The following is a 21,689-nucleotide window of genomic DNA, read 5'->3' as shown; positions in this document are numbered from 1 at the left end:
GTTTAGCTGCAGCTAAACATCGAAGAAGAGTGATGTATGATAATCCTAATACATTAATAATGACGTTTAAAAATGACAGATGGCGGAAGGAAACCTACCGCCCGCGCCACCTACTTTTTGCCTTCTGTTTTCTCACCATTGTTTTAGAACAAAATAAAATTAGTGTTTTTTTTGTTACATAGTTACTCGTGTTACATCGAGTATAAGTGAAGGGATTTCGGGATTGACTCGAGCGTGACAGTTATACATAATAGGGGAACGTTGCACCCGCCATAAAATAACCCATTTCAAAATTAACCATGTTCGACACTGTTAAGTTAAAGTTTTTTCTTGCAACTTTGTGACTCTCCTACTTACTTATGAACCGTGCAAATTGTCAGATATATTAAATGTAGACTCCTCTATAGATTCTAAACTCACTCTGTCTCAATCTGACGTGATGGAGTATTTTTAACAGTCGATATTTTTACTTAGTGTCCTTACAGACTGCCTAAACGCGTGAGCCTATAAGGAAAGTTTTATGTTTGGTGGGAGTATTTGAATAGGTGCGAGGTTTCTTCCTAATGTTTAACTGCCACAACCGAGTAAATTCCAAAATCTCTGCTTCGTGTTCCCAACTATAATAACTTTTTTTAATGCTACGCTGACGAAGTCGGGGACAGCTATTGTTAGTTAATTATAAACATCATTTTCGCATAAATTCGATCTATTTATTAGTGAGTGATTTATGTTTTAATTTGTGCAATTGGGTTAATGAAATAATATGCCAAAAATGTTAATTTTATGTTTTCTATATATTTTTATATACTTACTATTTAATTGATAAATCACTGCCGATGCCCGGCAAAAGGTAAAAAACAAAACTATTATTATCATGTTTTTATTCATGCTACTTTTCAATTATATTACTATACGTATCACAACACAATTAGTTCATAAATAAAGTCTATGATTAACGACCGCACGAAACATATACTGAACAAAAAGTGATCGTGCAAAAATATTGGTGGCTGTAGGAAACCAGAATTTTATTAAAATCCTTGTAAGGTTGCATAAATTGACAATTTAATATAATTATTATATTTTTGTAAGGTATACAGCATTGAGAAGATTAACTCAACAAAAAAATCGCACAGAGGTTAAATACTTAGATCTACAGAGATAAATAATTTAAGTGACCTTATCAAAGTATTTTTTTTATATTTTGTGCGCATAATTATTATATTTCCATTAATTTTGTGCGCATGCGCGATTTTTGCTTTTTTTAATTCCACGCTGGTGAAGTTGTAGACATCGGATAGTATATCTTACTAATAATATAAATGCAAATATGTGGATGGATGCAAGGATGGATGTTTGTATGAAGGTATCACCAGAACGGCTCAATGGGTCTTGATGAAATTTGGTATAGGTGTAGATCATAGTCTGGAACAACGCATAGACTATCTACTATGTTTTTTTAATTGCGCGAGGACGGAGTCGCGGGCAACAGCTAGTATTAAATAAGATCATTTAAATTAGATAACGGATAACATATCTTACCCAAATTACAATCAGTAATCATCATCATCAGTTCACTATACTTCCCTACTGAAGGGCTCGGACCCTACCCTAATTCAGGGGTGACTAGGCCATTGTCAACCATGACGGCGCAGTGCGGGTTGATTGACTTCACACATATATTTGGATACATGGTGGAATTCGAACCCAGGACCTGCAATTTGCAAGTCAAGTCAAAAGAGTGTTCTTCCTATAATAATATATACTTTCACAATCTTCTTTCTCTATTTATTAGCTGTGGCCTATCGTATTTCATAAATGGTTTTTTTTTAATTAGAATTAACTAAAATACACAAATCAAGTCACATCCATTCCGCTGCTGGCGATAGTGACAGGTTCGGTGTCTCAGTAGGCCTACTCCTGGTAATGGATGAGGAGGTACCCTGGTGTATCCTTTATGCTGATGACATCATGCTTGTCGGGAAAGATGAATGCGAGGTGCAGAGCAGGTTGGAAAAATGGCGAGATAAATTGCAGAGAGCTGGTTTAAAAATCAGCAGGACGAAAACTGAACATTTGTTCTGCGATTTTGGTGGTCCGACCAGCTTTTCTCCAATCGCTTTAAATGGTGTTGACCTACCAACCTGCTACGATTTTAAGTACCTCGGTTGGCGACTGGACACCGGTGTGACTTGTGATCCAAGAATGTCACCCAAGCTTAAGGGACAGATCTACAAGTCAATCGTAAGACCTGTCGTATTGTACGGGTCTGAATGTTGGGTCACCAAGGTTTTGGATGAAAGAAGATTGTGTGTAGCTGAGATGCGTATGCTAAGATGGTGTGACAAGAAAAGTTAAAGTAAAGAATGTGTATATCAGACGAAGTTTGAAAGTAGCGCCAATTATCGAGAAATTGAGAAGCAGAAGGTTAGCGTAGTTTCGACATGTTATGCAGCAGTTATAAAAGTAATGAGATTAAATGTGGATGGCTATAAACGTAGAGGAAGACCAAAGAAAGTATGGATGAATTGTGTGAAAGAGAAAAGGTTAAAACACGGGTTTAACTAAACAGTGTCTAACAGTATTTTTTGCGGTAATAGAGAAAAAATCTTTACACCTTGCATTCAAACTTTACGTTTTTATCACCTACCCAATTTTTCTATAAATAAAAGAGTTACTTTCTGATGTAACGTTAAATAACATTAAGCATATCTAGGCAGGTAAAAGTTTTTATGTGTTTTAAAATTAGAACGCCTTGTGTTGTTATTTTCTAAACGAAATCTTTTATTAAGATGAGTTTTAAAAACAATAGTGATTGCAACGTTTTTTTTATATGTTTAATACTTTTGACTGTCTAGATATAAGATAAATAACCGTGGATTTCTGAATCCATAATCTCTGTTTAAAACATTAAGTTATCTCTGTTTTGTCAACGATAATGACAAGGATGACAACATGTTTTAAACAGAGATTTTGGTCTCAGAAACCAAAGGTTATTAACTAAATTAAACGTTTGGCACTGTAGATAACCTTCAAAATAAAAGTTGATTGGTCTAGGTCACACTTAAGGCTAAGCCGATACAGTCTAATTTGTGTGTCTGAATGTATATGGCGTGCAGCTATTTATAGCTAAAAAAACACGCTATCGGAGATTTGTCTGATCCGAGAGTTATCTTTTTCGGATTTAATTTTTACATATAAATCTGATCAGAGGCTGCCGCGCCGCAGACACACCTGGCTGTGGTTAAAGCTGTATCTTGATTGCTTGGCCTTAAGTTGCCAGTCCAAGTCTTCATTTAGCAATAATAACAATTCTTCAATAATTTTATTATTGCTACATGTTATTATTGCATTTAAATAAAATTATTATTGCTAAATGAATTCGCAATAGTAAAATTATTATTGCTAAATGAAGACTTGGACTGGACTTTCAAACTAAATAGTTGGAAATGACAATTGAAGGTCCAAGATGGTGCTAAATCTTGGGAGTTGCTACAATTAAGAACTTATTTCGAATACATAAAAAACGTTAATTACCTCAAAGCGTTGTTTCCTTATATTAAATTGTAGAACTAAAAATAATATATTTACAATATTTTTAAATTATTATCTAAATTAGTTTTGCCATTGGTTGGTTCATATGTATAGCGATGAACCTTGAACTTTTTTGACGCATTTTTGAACTCAAATATGCAAAAATTATAGCGCTTAAAGCTATAAACAAGAATTTGCAATTATTCTAATGGGTTAGAGTATTAAGTAAGCTGATATTTTTGCACTAATGCATTAAAATATGCTGCATTTTTCCTCTTATTTGTTCAAATTATCATTTGTTTTAGACGTACGGTAACATAGAAGTAAAATTATATGTTATTTAAAATCACGTTATCGGTTTTATTTTAATTTATTATTATAACAATAAAATATTAATTTTACAGAACGCTGGAGTGCTGGCTAACCTCATTTTAGTGGGTCTTGAATATTTCAAGGGTCAATTTGAGCAAGGTAAAAATTAAAAGCATTACTTTGAATGGTTTAAGTCATAAAACAAAAATTTAATTTTTCGTATTTCTTTTTCTTTTCCAAATTGCCAAAATAAGAAGTAACATTTAAAAGGGAAACTCTGGCACTGCTGATTTAACGCATTGGAATATTAAAAACATCAGTAGAATTTATTTAGGGTTAGCTATTAGGTAATTCAGCTCTTTTCCTTTTCCAACGGTTATAGCTGATAAAATGGCATTAATCAGAAGCGACATTGACAAACAGGTTTATGTTAGTCCGCTTCTAGAAATTTCCAAACTGGGTTGCGGGATGGGGTCACCATTACTTACACTCTGACCTTTTAATGATGATGCGGGGTCCAAACGATAACACGAGACGTGTGCGTTGTGAATTACTAAAAGCATATCACACTGAAATGATAAATATTGTTCCATACCAAGGTTAGATGATTCACTTAAAAAAACGTCGTTTACTAATGTGAATTATTTTATATATAAAAAAAAACAATAACCGCTACAATGGATTAATAATACAACAACCTTAAGTTGTCAGCATCTGGAAAAGATAAAAAAACTCATCAGTAATTAAAAAAATAATAAACCAGGCTGGCTTTGTGAGTTAATACGAATAAAGTGGTGCGTTTTAAATAGGTACACAATACAGTTTAAAATCATTACATTCGGTAAAAAACAAGTAAGTTCAAAAAACTAGGTTATAAACCAAGTAGAGTGTACACAACATGATTAAACAAAAGTCATGGAAATGAAGGGATAGGAACAACCAGATGACATTGCACTGTTTATGAGACAACCTTTCTGAAGCCTACGTATTTCGTATTGAGATGTGGAGATTGTTGGATGTGCTGTTATAAAAACGTCTCATTCTTACAATAGGATTGTAAACGGATGGAAATATTGTTTTTATAGTTACAAATAGGAAATAATTTACGAGACCGCGTTACATGCCTCCTGCTTATGTCGATTTTGATTTGGCACAATGGCCATTCCATTGTCAAAAATTACCCTCCAGCTAATCAGGGATAAATTACTTCTTCCTAATGAACTAAAGATATAATTGTGAACAAAAGGTCACAGAATATAAAAGATGGACGACTATTGATTTTGAAAATTAGGCGAGAAAAGTGGCTAGAATTTATTGCCTTACTTACAAATACCCACTATTTGGTTATCAAGACTGATTATCTCGGTTGAGCCTGGCTCTACGTGACCTTTAGTTGTAAATTGATATGATTTATGGTGTTTGCGATACCTCAATACGTAAAGATTGTCTTGCTTATTATTTGACGTATTGAAAATCGTTTATTTGACTTAACCTTTTTATGAAATAATACCTAATGTAACATTTTTGCACAGTTTTTTTAAATCTTTTTTTATCATAAGGTGGCGAACGACCAAGTGACCACCTGATTCGCTGAAATAGCGAAGCGACCGCTGCCCGTAGACATCAGTAATTAACAGTTGCGTTGCCTACGTGTAATCAACCGAGGAGGGGATATTTCCCCTTCTTTTGCGTCCCCTTCTCCGACAAATGATGGGGATTTCCAATTCTCTCCTTTATAAGAAAAGGATGGGAAGGGAAAGAGGACTAAAATTAGACTTCCGGCACCTAATCTAACCTTCAATTTCGATGGTATCTAATAAATATTTAACTGAAAAAATTATTTATTCATTGTTAAATTTATTGGGAATAGCAGCCATTGCTAGCGACTTATAAGTAAAGTAAGTGAAAAAACTATAGTAATAAATAATAAAACTAATTGTTAACACCTATGTCACCCTGGGTTTGTGTAGATTCCCTACAGTGAAATAATTTTTCAAATCGGTTCAGTACTTTCAAAGCCTATTCAACGCAAACTCACAAAAAAAAAACTAATAATCTAGTCTTTCCTCTTTATTATATCACAGAATAGATATGTCGATATTTTAAATACATTTTTTGGTAATTATTTTTTTTTACAAACGGGTTGAGGATTGATAATTGTCATGGATAACTCTCCTACAGTTTTACATACAGAGAAAATTATTTCATAAAGATTTTTAGATATTTATTGCATACAAAATGATAACAGCATTAATATCGCCTTGGCACCTTAACTAGATTAACTATACTAAAAGTCCAACTAAAATATAATTTTCCATCGGAATTCATTTGAATGTCGTTGAAAGCGTCAAGACTTTTGCTCTATTGACTGCTATAAGAGCTGTAAATTCTCAAAGCTCAGTTAATTTACTTACGTTTGTGTAGATTTTGCGGTATTTTTTTAGTCGTTCTTTTCGTTTTAATGTAACGATAGTTAAGTATTTTTAACTGACTTCAAATGGAGTAGGTTATTCGTACGTATTCATAGTCCAGACGGTTGTCTATAGAGAAATATTCACAAATATTTCCGATCTAAGTACATAAAAGTACGAAACGACTGTAATCCGCTTATCATCATTGATCGAGTTTTTAACCGTATGCGATTTCACTTCAACATTTAATTAATAAGTTTCACTATTTGAATTGCACAAAGGGGAGGGACTAACGCTTGAAACATCAGTAAAATAATTATCAAATGCAAAATTTGAATGGTAAGGCCATCGTCAAGACGATTATTCGCTAAGCCAAGTATCATACGAGGGCAGAACAGGGAAGCAGAGCAATGCACAGTGCAGTACGGCCATTATTTGAACGCAAACAGAAGGCAGAACATTACTGTTTAACAAAATATTATGTGTTTAAGATATAGCAGTACTGCACTGTATACTACCCTACTTCCCTGATGCTGTCCTGGTGTGAAAATAGCATCAAATAAATTTTATTCTTGTGATAAGACGGGGGGCGGGCGGCGGTACACGGCGCCGGCGGGGCGCCCAGTCGCCGCCCAACCGCTGGACTGCCACGACGCGCCGCGCGCACCGTAGCTCCTCTAATTATACACGCCAGTGCTAGCCCACTACCTCTTATACCCGATGACCCACTGACAGTGAATTGTGTTTTCATATCGCTTGTGAAAAGTGACCACGTTCACGATCCGGCAAACGTGAGTATCAACGACAAGATAATGCTCTATTTGGTTAAGATACGGCCATTTTATAATCGACAACCTTGAGTCGTTCGTCAGTATTTTGATCATTGCATCCTCTGATGACGAATGATTGTTCTTTTCTCCTGCGTTGTACTAAAAGCTACAGCTTTTTTTTAAATTAGCTTCATATCAATGAATGATAAAATTTTTGAATTTTCGGTGTTCACAAGTATTCCAATTTAATTTTGGAATATCGAATGGGGTAGTTTACAGAAAAGAATAAAACACGCCCATCATTCATGTCAAGGCCCGGCCCGATGTACCTATGATAGTTTACAATTCACATCGTGGAATCGCCTCGTGATAGTTTCTAAGAGGAATTCATGCGAATATTTTCTTTTTCATGATTCGATTTGTGTGCTGAGAAAAATGAGTCACCAATTGGCTTGTATGACGCGTCACCAAATTCTTTTACTCTGTGTTTTTTTAAATTACCTTCGTTACGGGAAACATTTGAAAAATCTTTCACCGCTGTGTAACATAATCTTTCACGATATTCTGAATATCGCCATAATTATGATCGTATCTGTATCCATATTTTGAATTGGTATAACAAAATATGTACATTAATATTACTTCACGTTTCTTATGACGAACAAGGTTTTACTGTGATATAACGTAAGCCTAAATGCCTTTGCAGCCAGTAAATTTTGGATCGAGTTTAATAAATATTGCACTAGCAAAAAGATAAGTTAAATGACAGGCTATTGCGTTAGATGCAATAGGAACCATGAATTTCCACTGCGGAAACACGTATAAATATACACAGTGACTCTTTGTTTTTTTTTTAATTTTGGCACTGTTTCTTCGGCAATTTCACCAAAAAGTCCCACGGAAGCGATGTAAGGTTCAAATGGCTGGCAATAATTATCTCAATCCAAATATTATACGTATAACTTAAATAACGGGTTATACAGCGGGGAACACAGCGTCATCAATAAAGCATTTATAACTCAAAATACGTAATCCAAATTATAACATCAAAGGATGAAGATTAAAAGAGCTATAACCCGTAACAGTTGTGACAGCACCTTATCTTTGGCGATCAAGCAAAGTGGCAGTGAAGGGCGAAAAGGATCAGGGATCCAGAGAAACCGGGTCACATAAACCCGGTGGGTTATGGTTGCTGTGGCCGGATATTGCTGGCCCTTGGCGGCGGTCGCGTGATTCCGAATGCCATCTCGTTTATGGCAAACTCTCGCGGCCATTCGCCAATCGAAATGCTCGTTTGTTTTACGATTGCACACGCGTTGTGGAACATTGTGCCAGTTTCTATATGAAACGATTGAAAGCCGGAAATCAAACAATTTCAATGCAAAGCGATAAATGCAATACAATTTATTTTTAAATACAATTTGAATAGTTTTACAATAGTTTGTGAGCTCATTTGATCTGAGATCTGAATGTTGGGCCACCAAGGTTTCGGATGAAAGAAAAGAGAGAGAGAGATGCGTATGCTAAGATGGATGTGTGGTGCGATAAGAAAAGATAAAGTTAAGAATGTGTATGTCAGAGGAAGTTTGAAAGTAGCTCCAGTTATCGAGAAATTGAGGAGCAGAAGGTTAGCGTGGTTTGGACATATTATGCGGAGGGATGATGATAATATAAACAAAAAAGCAATAAGATTGAATGTGGATAGCTATAAAAATAGAGGAAGACCAAATAAAGTATGAATGGATTGTGTGAAAGAAGATATGCGTAAGAAGGGGGTAAATTCAGATATGACGGCTGATAGAGATGTATGTAGATGTGTAGGAGGAGTAGAATGTACATACTGTGCCGACCCTCCATAGGGATTAAGGCAGGTTAATGATTATGATGTGAGCTCATTTCGCTAGTTAATATTTTGATTCGTAATAAGTGCGTGATAGTAGCAGAGATATACAACCCAACAAGGAATCTCCTTATCTGAGGCACAAAAGTGAGGCGAATGAATGGCGATGCATTCCTTCAGCGTTATCATTTTTACCACAAAATTATATTTCAAAAATCAACTAGACTATAATTCTCCACTATAACTCAAACTCGTATAAAACACTCCATCTTTTGGTTACTTATCTATGGATGGTAGTCTAAAAGGAAGATTCAAAAAGTTTCCACGAAAAACTATCAACTCTGTTCTGCGATGGTTTTTCAAGTCATTTTTTAAAATCTTTCTTGGTTTAGAAGGCGATAAAAAACAAAAAAAAAAAACAGACATGCCAATTGTTATAATAATTTATAAAATATTAAGCTATGTGATTGAAATCTAGTTGCTAAAATGATGCGGCATGTTGTAGATCCTTTGTAACTGATTCCTTTTAAATCGTGAAGCCATTAAGCTAGATTATGCTTAAAATATTTGTAGTTACAATTGATCTCTACTCACTGTACCCACTCAGCTGGTACTCAGCTGATTCTAGTGTTTGAAGTGAACTCTTTGCTGCATCTCTCACAGTCCCAATTTGAGTGATGTCAAATATACCCTAGCCATGACTTTTTTAAAACAAAATATATACAGGTTTGAAAATCAATAGTATGTTTTATAAATTTAGCTTTGTTGGGATAAAAAAATACAAATGAATACGGAATAGTTTATATAAAATATACATAATAAATGTAGAACCGATAAACAAGCTTTTTATTGGTATAAATTGGTTCAATAGATCTTTAGTTTATCCCGGTCAAACAAACCATTGTTTTAAAATATAAGTTTGGAGTGTTTTGAAAAACTGAATATATAAAATATAAACTTAAGTAACAAAGACTAATAAGCAGACTAGATACGCGATTTTTAAAATAGGGTAATTGTCAAAGCGTAGAAGTGTTTAAAAATATCATGACTTGAATCAAATAACACAAAATTCTCCGAATGACAGCAATGTCCTACGTGTATAACACATGATATAGTATATATGTATCTTAGTAGTATATAAGTAAAACTAGACAGTGAACTAAATGTAAATGTAGGAATAATTTCAAGACTTGCCGTCGAATCTCTGATAGGTAGATCCCTAAATTTCTAAGTTTAGAGACGGCTCCAATTTCTGTAAACCGGTGTCAATCCTATCGAAGTTTACATTCAATTAAAAGATAGTTGAGCACACCTCGGTCTGGACCCTTTTCCATTTGGTTTTCAACTACAACAGAAGTAATATTTAACTCATCATGAAAATGGGTCTAGCCCATGTTTAACAGTATTCGTATATGTATATAAAATAGCGAATTAACTAATACACTCGCCATCATTAATAAAGAGGTTAAAAAGACATGATTACTTAGGATTTTTTTTTGGATCATTTTGTTCCTGACTTAATATATTGATCTGCCATCACGAACATATTATAGTTGTCTATGATTGAATGTCGCTTTTTGAGTTTAGTACAAAAAAAAACTGTGATCATGTTTGATACGTTGTGCGCACATTACCAATAAAATCACTATTCTAGATTTCGAATTCAGTACCGTAAAATTCTGTAAGCTTTCATTTGTTATTTTCGTTTTACAGTACCATAAAATGTGAGTGCTCGTATCTTTTTAGGAGTTCCGCGCATCGCTACATCGTAAAACGATGCTTTTGATTTTTGTACAACACTCGTACAGACGATGTTCTAACCATTTGCTTGTGATATACTGATGACGTTTTTGTCGTTCACAACAAAGTGACGTCTTTTGCCTGTATTCTGTCCATACCTCTAGGAATACATAGGAGAAAAACATAAAACAACTATTTTTATTTATATATAAGAAGATATATAGTCTTCAAGTGCGTCCAGCAAGAGTTAAGTAAACTGAAAGCCACTTAGCCTGAGTGAGAGCAATCTAAGTTGCGTGATAAAATATTTAAGGCGGATAAGTACAACTTAAACGTCGACAACGTCCCAAGGACTATTTAAATAAGGTGAAGAGAAATGCTATTTTGAAGATCTGAATAACTTCTTTTAAGATAATCAAGTGTAGTCTTTTTCTGTTCCTAACTAGTATACCCGTATTTAAAAATATGAAATTTATTCTACTGTGACTCCATTATTACCGGCAGCCAAAAGTACAACCATAGTTAAAAAAAAAACACGTAAACAAATATTTACTTGTAGTCAAAATTTGTACTATGTCTATACGCTGCCTATCAAAGGGGAAAGTAAACTCCCTGATTATAGGAGAAGCTTCTATACAAACATCTCGTTTTACGTTCCATAGCGCTTATTTAGTTGTTTGAACTTGTCACATCCATGTAATAAGTCAAATCTAGAATTATTCAATTCCTTATAGCTATATTAATATAGCTAAGTCATTGACTATGTTTATTATATATAAATAAATACATATATTTATATATCTTGTACAATTTTTGTATTGAACCCACTTACCGTTGTTCCATTTTTCAGAAATTCGGTATACACCTTTAGCCCTGTTGACAATTCATTTTTTTATTTGGTGTCAAGGTTTAATATGGCCGCCGGCAAAAATGATGGATGACATATTTTTCCACTACCTAAAGACGAAAGAATTTTACGAGCAGAGTGTGGTACAATATGAAGAAAAAAAACAGTCGAATTGATAACCTCCTTCTTTTTGAAGTCGGCTAAAAAATGGCCACCATTACAAAATGTCAGTTTATATGTTTTTGCAATGCACGCCGTCGAAATGGACTAATAGAACAATGAGTTAACATCTAATTCAAAACATTAACTAAAAACTTGAAAGTAAAATAGAAGTACTAATTGACCTTAAAACAATTTTTAAGTTTACTTGTTTTATACATTCAAATATTAACTTATAAATAATGGTTGTTGCACAGTAGAGTATCACAAAATGATTTTACAACTGTGTCAGCAGTTGTATCCTTCCGAAATATATAGGGATATGTATTTTCGTAGTCTTTTTAGATTTTTTTATACTATAGTAGGTAAACACTGATGTTAAAATAGATTTAAAATTGTTGCCTTCAATTTTATGGCTATCCTGCTGAGACAATACCGTCCAAGATGGCCGATCTGCGGTTGTTATATCGCGCATGCTTCCGGCAACTATGGAAATTTTTCGCAATAAAATGTATATTCTTTGTTGTAAGTCATAAAAGAGCATTTACAAGCCATTTATTCTATGGAAAAATTTTAAATAGTTTTTTATAAACGGAATATTAGTAATCTTTCATTATTAAAGAATTCGAATGACGTCGTCTATTAAATTCCGACACACACATTGGCAGAGTTATTATCGGAAATGAATAGTTTATGATTTTTATGTTCATAAAAAAAATAAAAAAACAATAGGAATTTTTTCAGTTTTTATGAATATTGAATTAGTTTTATGTTGGAGAAATACAATTTATACACATATCTTGATAGTTCTACATTTTTAAACGTATTAAGAAATGAGATATAGAATTAGGATGGTGTAGAATTCCGAGATCTGCCTACCACTTTAGGTCAAGGGCGTGCGGACTTCATTACCTAGATACTACTGCCGTAACTCTTCAACATAATTTTGTCTTTATTTCTTTCAGAGTTTAGTGTTGACTATCTTTTTAATTATGCAAACACTTGTTTATACAGTGAAAACTCGCTGTAAAGAACGGAACAAGTTGCTTGTTTTAGCTGTTACAGTGGCGTGTTAAAGCTCAATCACATTTCTAAAAATAAATGAGGAGAAAATTATAAATAATCCGTGTGACCATTTCCTCTCGTTTTCTAAGTATTGAATGATAAATTCACACGGTTGCAGCGTTTTATTATAAAACATAAACGCACACATTAATACATGTACGCCTGGCTTTTTATTTAAGGAATTTATATTTTATGTGATACTGGGAAAATAAATATGATTCGTGTACATATGTTGCCTATAACAATGCATTAGACATCAAGTGCCGTCCGATGTTCGATAAATATAGACGGCTCGGCCCACGCGGACGATGTCGGTTGTGATCCAAATAGCTTATTCATTTCATCTCTGTTTTATTGTCTGCCAGTTATATATCGGTTTTAACTTTCATCTTTGTTTGAAAAAATCAAACATTGTGCATTTTTTTTGTATTGCATGTTGTGTTCAGTTATTTATATTAGGTATTTTTTAAACAACTTGAGTAATCTAGCTATTAGTGTCCGTATTGCTACATTTATTTATATTTCTACATCAAGATACTAGAAATAAAAAAAAGAAAATGTTTACTATCCCTTCTCAGGATAGTTCTGGAACTGTATCCTCCGAATTTAAATATCATATAATCTCAATGTTCCATATATTTTCGAATAAAACACGATTTTGCGAAGGAAATGTCGATTGCGCACGAAGTCTGAAGCGGTTTTCCTAAGAGAATCCTGACCTAAGAAGTAACTTATAAAAATATATTATATTTTAATGTACCTTTATCTCGGCTGCGGTGAATTTATCCTAGTACCTGACAACTGGGACATCGTTAATTTATTCTAAGTGGTGTCTTCGCAGCAAATTAAACTTTTAAATGGACCAGATACCGCCGTCAGTATATTTTGCGCCTCGAATAAATAATAATTTTACTAGATTATGTTTTTCGGACCTTTAGGATTGTTAAAATGAAGTTTAAATTGTACTTTAGAGAAAACATTTTTTAAAGTAAAACAATTTAAACAGTAGAGCATCATTAATATTGTTATTTAACCCCTACTAGAGACTTGTTACTCGTCGATCTTTCTTTATTCTAGTTTCCGGTTCATTCGTTCGAGCAATGTAAAGGGGTAGGTACAACGTTTTAGCTTTTAGCTATAAGCATTATTATAATGATTAACAATTTTTGAAATCGGCTCGGTAGTTTTTGAGTTAATCCGGTTAAGCCAAAAATATTTAAAAAAAAAAATAACTTTATTGCCTAAACAGATTAGGTCAGCGTTATGCAAAAGTGGTGAGTCTCAATAATCCGAATTCGAATATTCCCGATATTAAGCTCTGTGTTGTTATGACAATATTTGGTTTACCGATAAGTCAACAACGCCTGACCTGGAAACGGATCATTCTCCCCGTACTCCATAGAGTATTACAATTTAAATAAAATGGTTAAGATAAATAAAAGTATCGTGAATTTAATTTTAACTTTTATTTCCGTTCATCGGATGGAATGTTCGAAGTCGTGCATTTCTTTGCAATATATTCTTTAAAAGTTTTTGTATAAATATTAACATTAAAACTGACTGATATCAATCTTACCGATAGCGAAAATGTGAATGTTTCCACATAAAAGAAAAAACCTTATAAAAAAAATTACATTTCATTTCTCATTTGCTTTCAAGCAAATTTGTTTTATTCTAATTCGGAGAACTCCATAATACCAAGCGAATGATAAATGCAGGATTGAAATTTTATATTAACAAATGCATTATTAATGAAAATTCAATATTCGTCAGCGCAAAGTTAAAACCAGAAACAAAAAATAATCTTCCCGTTAAAGTCCCGTTAAAATCAGTTCAGCCGATTCGGAGATTACCGAGAATAAATGCGAACTTGCGGACAGACAGACAGACAAAAAAAAATGATTGTATAAAAACACTTCAGTTTTATAATTAAAAAAAATATAGCATAAGATTTGTTTATAAATATAAATAAAGTAGGAACTATTGTTAACATAGTTTTTAGATATATCGCTTATGAATGTGTCACAAGCTTTGCATTCTTTGCAACTCTGCAGTTCTTTGCCTTTGCTTTGAATTTTTTAAAACGCCCGCGTGTAATTTGTATCCTGGTTAAAATTTCGCAGCATTTTCCTACAGCTCATTTGCAACGTGTTTTGAAAACGTTAAAAGAATTTTTAGACTACCTTTTAACATATTTTTGCGTAGTAAAAGCATTTTCTTATAAGTATAAAAAATTTCCACACTTTTTATTACATTATTAACAAAAGAATGCCAACTGTAGGACTTTGGTTAATTTTGGACCGAGTGTCAGATCCACACCAATATATTTCTTCTTCTCAGTCGCTTCAGTCTTTACAGACTGGTCGTGGTCATCAAGTAGGTGCCGTGACCCGTTTAACTAGACGCCTCCACTCTTCCCGGACTACTGCTTTTTTCGCACATACATGTAAGGGGACGTCTACTGCGGCTCTGACCTGGTCTATCCACCTCATGGGCGATCTACCTCGTGCCCTGGTGCCTTCCACTATATATAGTACCTTAGAAAAATTACGCTTAGATTAGTTAATTTTTTTGGTATAGTTACGAAAAATATATTTGCTATGACTCGTGATGTGTGGATAATTTTTTGTATGGTTTACTTTTGATTTTTTTATTTAATATAATACTTTTAATCCAAGTAAGCAATGAAATTATTTTGATACAAATACACTTCTACAAGTCTGGCAACTTCGTAAGAGATCTTTACTAAACATAAGACGTGTATTTAATGTGAATATATCCAATAAAGCTATATTTAACGTGAGATGTTTCGAACTCTAGTCATAACCCACGCTTCACTCGAATTATTCTTTGCGAATACTTCGCGATCGGAAGATAGCAAACTTTTACGGCACCTTTATGTTTCAAAGGAAAAGAAACTTAACTCACCCTCAACGTACTGGGAAATTTTATTATTAACAGACTGTTTTATAGGAATAATATTTAAATAACATATTTGAAGTGTAGTATTACTACTATCTTCAAACTTCAGATCGGGTTTGAAAAATTCCATGTATAATCCGTAAGTCCGACTAATAAGGTGAGTTGTTGTGTAGTATATGTACCATGATTCAACAAACCTTAATATATAATCTGTTAAATTAAGTAAATTTAAAAAATAAATAATATAATCAGTTGAATTCAGCAAAGCGAAGAATTTCGCGATTTCAATGTTATAGAATAAATTATGAGTGTAGACAAATATTATTTTTAATATTAAGTACAGATACAGTCATTGTTGTTAATATTAAAAGTATAATGGTTTGTGTTTCAGAACAGCATAGAAAAAATATTTGTTCATAACTATTTTTTTACAAAAATAAAACGAAAGTACTTTATAGTGACATGACACAGCAGTTCATATTTACTATTCTGATATTTTAGAACAAAAGAACATTACTTAGCAGTTTTTTTTTTATTATTATTAACGCACTACAAAAAGCTCCAAAAAATAAAACTAAAAGCCTTTTACATAATTAACATTATAAGTCTTTCTACATTATGCTTCCATTTTGGCATCCTTAGATCTTTTTTGATTCTTTTTTTAAATTTAATGTTCTTAATTTAATTGGCTCCGTAGAGCATAATGTAGAGGTAAACAACGACAGGCGTGGTCGTATAAGCTACGTAAGTTTAAAGCTAGTCGATGTTTGAGCAATCTATTTAAATAATTCTTACAAGATTAATTACCTAATATAGGAGTCTTACTCTATCTTACTAATAATATAAATGCGAATGTTTGGATGGTTAGAGGGACGGATGGATGGATTGATGTTTGTTTGAAGGTATCTCCAGAACGGCTCCATGGAACTCGATGAAATTCGGCATAGATGTAGATCTAGATCTTAGTCTGGAAGAACACATATGCTACTTATGTTTTTTTAATACCGCGCGGACAGAGTCGCGGTCGGCAGCTAGTATAATATATGTTGCAACCATCAGATCAGAATATCCCTTATGCTGCAAAATAAGTTAGGAATTTATTTAGATACGTAAAAACAAATAACAATTACGTGAGACACGAATTCGAATTGCCTACAACGGTAATTTATTCCATGTTCTACGGCCCTCGGAATCGCAATTTACAATTGTAATTTAGGCGTTAAACTTTACGAGTTAAAATTGATTTCAATGAGTAATTAACCCATGAAAATACGCTTGCGCAAATCGTATCGATCGACGACCTCGTCATCACTTTCATGATTATTTGAAAAATTCATAATTTCATATTACGACGACATTGTTAATTAAAATTGAATGAAGATCACAGCGGCGCAGCTGTTCCGCATCAACTGATCTTTATTGAAATCATGATCCCCTTTACCATGTGCTGGGTCATTACAAAGTTTTAATTAATATGACAATTTTCCGGTATTATTAAAAAAATTTAAATATTTAACTGATTACTAAGATATAACATATTTTTAAGAGTACGACGTTAAGGCCGGGACTCCACCAAAGCGGAGATGTGTGTGGTGTGCTGTGTGCTGTAGGAGAAGAGATGTTTTTCTTGCTTTTTTGATTGGCTGCTCACATCTCTCGTCTCCACTGCGCGTCGTCTGCGCACAGCTCACATCTCCGCTTCTATCGCGCCATACAAATATTACACATCTCCGCACAGCGATCTCCACTGAAGCTGGAGAGGAGATGTGTCAATAACACAATTCTGTTGGTTGTTTAAAAAACATCGTCTTTCCGCTCGTCTCGTCTCCGCTTTGGTGGAGTCCCGGCCTAAGAGTACGATGATAACTTCGTACACAGGCTCTACGAAATGTTTATGTATTATAAGTTATACTCGTAATAAGATTAGAGAAAACTAATCGTGAGATAGTATCGTTCGTTGAATCAGTCGTATTTAATTATTTCGTTATCTTCAAAAAAACAACGATGACAATATTAATGGCACTTGCGCTACATAGAGAGTATACTCGCAATAACTATTACAAACTTGAAACTTGTAAAAACCTAGCCTTTTCTGATTTAATCTCATCTTAGTGCCAAATTTCAATAAGATGTGTTTAACAGTTGTGTTGAATATGTAAATCAAATGTATTCCACGGTAACCGTACACATTACCGGGACCATATGTTCTTCCAGACTGTGACCCAAGCAGCCGTTTTAGAAATAGCTTTTAACAAACATTCATCCATACATCCATACATTCGCATTTATAATATCAATAAGATTACAAGCCTCTTAAATAAAATACTATAAGTTAATTTCACAAGTTACTAGCAGGGAAGTTTCTCAAAGGCTTCCGCAAATTGTTTTTGCATACTTCCATTGTACCAGTTCAAATTTTGCAACTGTGAAGCTTTATAATTTTCAGTAAGTACAAAGATTATTTATTGAAGATATTTTGTAACCTTTCTATTTTCCTAATACATCCAAATATATTGCACTACAATATAATATGATTACCTTTATTTTTAAAGGAATAAATATATCTTTAAATAAAAAAAACTTGTGAGCCGTCATGGGACGCCTGGCAGATGTGAAACATCGTGTGTGTACAAATAATGTGCATAAAATATTAAATATTATAATTAAATAAATAATAATAATAATAATGATAATGACAATGATAATGATAGTAATGATAATAATAATAATATTAAGAAAAATGTTTAAATCAGAAAATTAATAAATATGTGGAATAATAATAATAATAGTAATATTAAATATTCAATATTATTAAACTAAACACATAAAATATATATAGCTATACCTTAGTATAGCTTGGCGACCCGTCGCCACGGCAAGCGTCGCCACGCCAATGATTCGGTTTACAAGTGATCCTATCGATGTTTCACATCAAAAAGCTCAAAAAGATACTGGAGAGCCTAACGTAATCAATTAACCGTGCCTGTTCAATGCTGAAATATATACTGAAACATACTGTTATTTCTGTTTGTCAAAAAATAATAACAGGGTTAGAAGAGACTTTCGACACTGACAACCAACGATAACGATTTAACTAAGAAACACGATATTCAGTATTCGTCTCAATCAAGTCCAGCGCCACTAAAGCGGGTCGGGGTTCGAGACCATAAACCGGCAATAATGACGTCATCGCTTCGCTCAACCGCGCGCTCATCGACTTGGACATAACCATCGATGTATAACATTATAACAATACCAACACCATTGCTAATTAAATATAACAACTACTAAGATATAGTTTTAGAATTTTAAAATTTAAATATGAACCGTGGGCTTCTTAGATCAATCTGTATAAAACATATCGTCATTCTTGTCATCATCTTTAACAAAACTAAGACAACAATATGTTTCAAATGGCAAATATATATATATATGTTGTGGTTATATATATATATATAACCACAACATTAGGTTTCTGATATATATATACTAGCGACCCGCCCCGGCTTCGCACGGGTGCAATGCATAATATACCTACTACAGAATAAATGCACAATTTATTTAAGGTACTTAAATGGATAAGGATTAATGCTGTATTGTTTAAAATCACTTCGTAAAAGAATAAAAATGGTTATGCTGGGTTATCCCTAAGAGATAGACATATACCATCGCGGACTTTTTTGTTGAACTTTTTAAGGTGAACAATACTGTACTACATTATTTTGGTCTATCTCGTAGGGTTCAGCCAGCGTTTGCAATATAAGCGCAAAAAACGTGCTTATTTACGACATCACATTAGAAAACTTTAAATTTATCAGTGTTTCTCTACTATATTATGCATTTATTATACATACAAACCTTCCTTAAGAATCACTCTATCTATTAAAAAAAACCGCGTCAAAATCCGTTGCGTAGTTTTAAAGATCTAAGCATACATACGGACATACAGCGAAAGCGACTTTGTTTTATACTATGTATTGATATCAGAAACCCACAATAAATTAATTTTCCTTATCTTTTGTTTTTGAAGGCGAATGTGAGGGATAACTTTGTATTTGTACAAATAAGATTTTCTGTCCCTAATAACATAAGCCTGCCTTTTTTCTTACGGATTGTCGGCACATTATGTACTATTCTTCCATATATCTCTATCAGCCGTTATATCTGAATATATTCCCTTTTTTCTCAAATCATCCCTCACAAATTCTATACTTCATTCCGTTTTCCTCCACCATTGTAGCTATTTATCCTACTGTTAAAAACTTAGCACATTGAAAATTATTTTCCCTTTATGTTTTATTCATTTGAGCTTCACATTTTATAAGCATTTCTCAAGGCGAGAGAGAAATATATTTTACGCGTAACAGAATTCAAAACTTATCATTTGTTACAGTATAACGATCTAAAATATTACTCGACAATTTATCCATAATGAGGGGAATTAGTCAGGGGGTGAGAGAGAAATGATCTCGCTTTGTAAACGGTATTTCATAAAATTAATTAACAATAAATTAAGTGGTTTAATAGACAATGGCCATTTATTTGTTCTGTTGTTCCAAAAGCTTACGTTACTATTATGAAATGCATTTTTGAAATGTGTAGATATTTATTTTCATATTTTCAATTAAAGTTTTGTTGAATATTAAGTTTACACTTAAATAAAAAATAATGGCAGAAAAATCTTTAATGTTTTTTTTATTATAAAGTCTGCGACGAATGTATTCCTACTGAACAGGGTTTTTTTCAACATTGGTAGGATATTTCGAGGATGTCAGAGAATGTTTGTGCCATAAAAAATCTAAAAGTTTGTCTAGGTACTACCAGTATATAATATTGTATATTTTACATATATATAAAAACTCCTTTATTGATAACAAGAACGCCAATTTGTTCAGTACAGCATGCCGCGCTGTAAATTCAACAATACATCTCAATTAACAACACGCTGTGTGGGGCCTTGTGAAAATCTCATTTTGTTTTGTATTGCATTATTGTACTAAATTCATGATTGTGGTGATGTACTCTATTAAACATAACTAGGTTTGTATTTAAATATGAACTGCAGTTTCCAGTTTACTACTTGTACCAATAATTAACTTGACTAATAGTAGAGCGTTCAATTTCCAAAACTAGTATGAAATAAGAACATATGAAGACGCAGAATTTTGCCTCTAATATACTTACCTAATGGACCAATAATTCTAAGAAGAGTAAATCTAAAAACAGGGCCGTATTAACCTTACTGGACTAGAAAATCATCCTAGCGCCCCTAAGCCTTGCACCGGTGAATCAAGACAGCCCGGTCTATAAGGGCAGATGTTCAGTCTTAAACATTTATTAGTTCTAGATACTGAACATTGCCTTTGTCATTTAAATTGTTTATAGTAATACAGGAATTTATTCGACTAAGCTTTAGACCATTATTTTCAGCTTATATCAATGTAATTTAGATGCATGTGCATTCGTTTACTACATCGACGCTGGAAAGCGTAAACGCTGTAACCCCGAAAGTATGAACTTTACAGGAGAGCCAAAAAATGATAACTCGTGAGCTGATACGCCTACAAGCATGCGGTATTTAGCAGTGTTGTGTAGTTTGTGCTAACCTATAATAAAATCATTATCGTTTGATAATGGTTGAAATTATTAACGTGTGAAAAACATATTCGCGATTTCAACGGTTACAGCGTTTATGCTTTTCAGCGTCGACATACACTACGTTCCTGCACTCTTTCCTGGACAAAAATGAGGTCGAATAAAAATTTGCATACTGTGGAATTGGCGACCGATATTGAATTATGCGTCAGTAACTTTTGATATTGGCACCAATGTTGGCATCAGCTATTTTCAACGGTTTAAATACCTTTTGATAGTTTGAGATTTAATTAATGCAAATTACTAGTCGACTGTAATACATCACATATTGCAAATATTATAATTGTTGTAACGCAACACAAGGGATAGTATTAAGGGAATTAAAGATTTATAATTCTAACTCCGATTATGCTTAAGATAACAATAACAAAAGTATCTCGTCTCTATAACATGACTCACGTAACGATTTTACGAATATGAAATGTGTAGAACAT

General features: G+C 33.2%; 1 protein-coding gene across 1 annotated transcript; it reads left to right on the top strand.

Annotated features, from left to right (window-relative positions):
- Positions 1-1,926: 1,926 nt before the first annotated feature.
- Positions 1,927-6,957, top strand: LOC123721806. Its single transcript, XM_045681661.1, has 2 exons — positions 1,927-2,309; positions 6,840-6,957. Exons 1-2 carry the CDS (start codon positions 1,927-1,929, stop codon positions 6,955-6,957), a joined length of 501 nt encoding a protein of 166 aa, XP_045537617.1.
- Positions 6,958-21,689: the final 14,732 nt, after the last annotated feature.

The sequence above is a fragment of the Papilio machaon genome, chromosome 16 (genome assembly GCF_912999745.1).
Source record: "Papilio machaon chromosome 16, ilPapMach1.1, whole genome shotgun sequence".
NCBI lineage: Eukaryota > Metazoa > Arthropoda > Insecta > Lepidoptera > Papilionidae > Papilio > Papilio machaon.
Note: the sequence above shows the minus strand (reverse complement) of the source record. Positions and strands in the feature narration are given on the sequence as shown.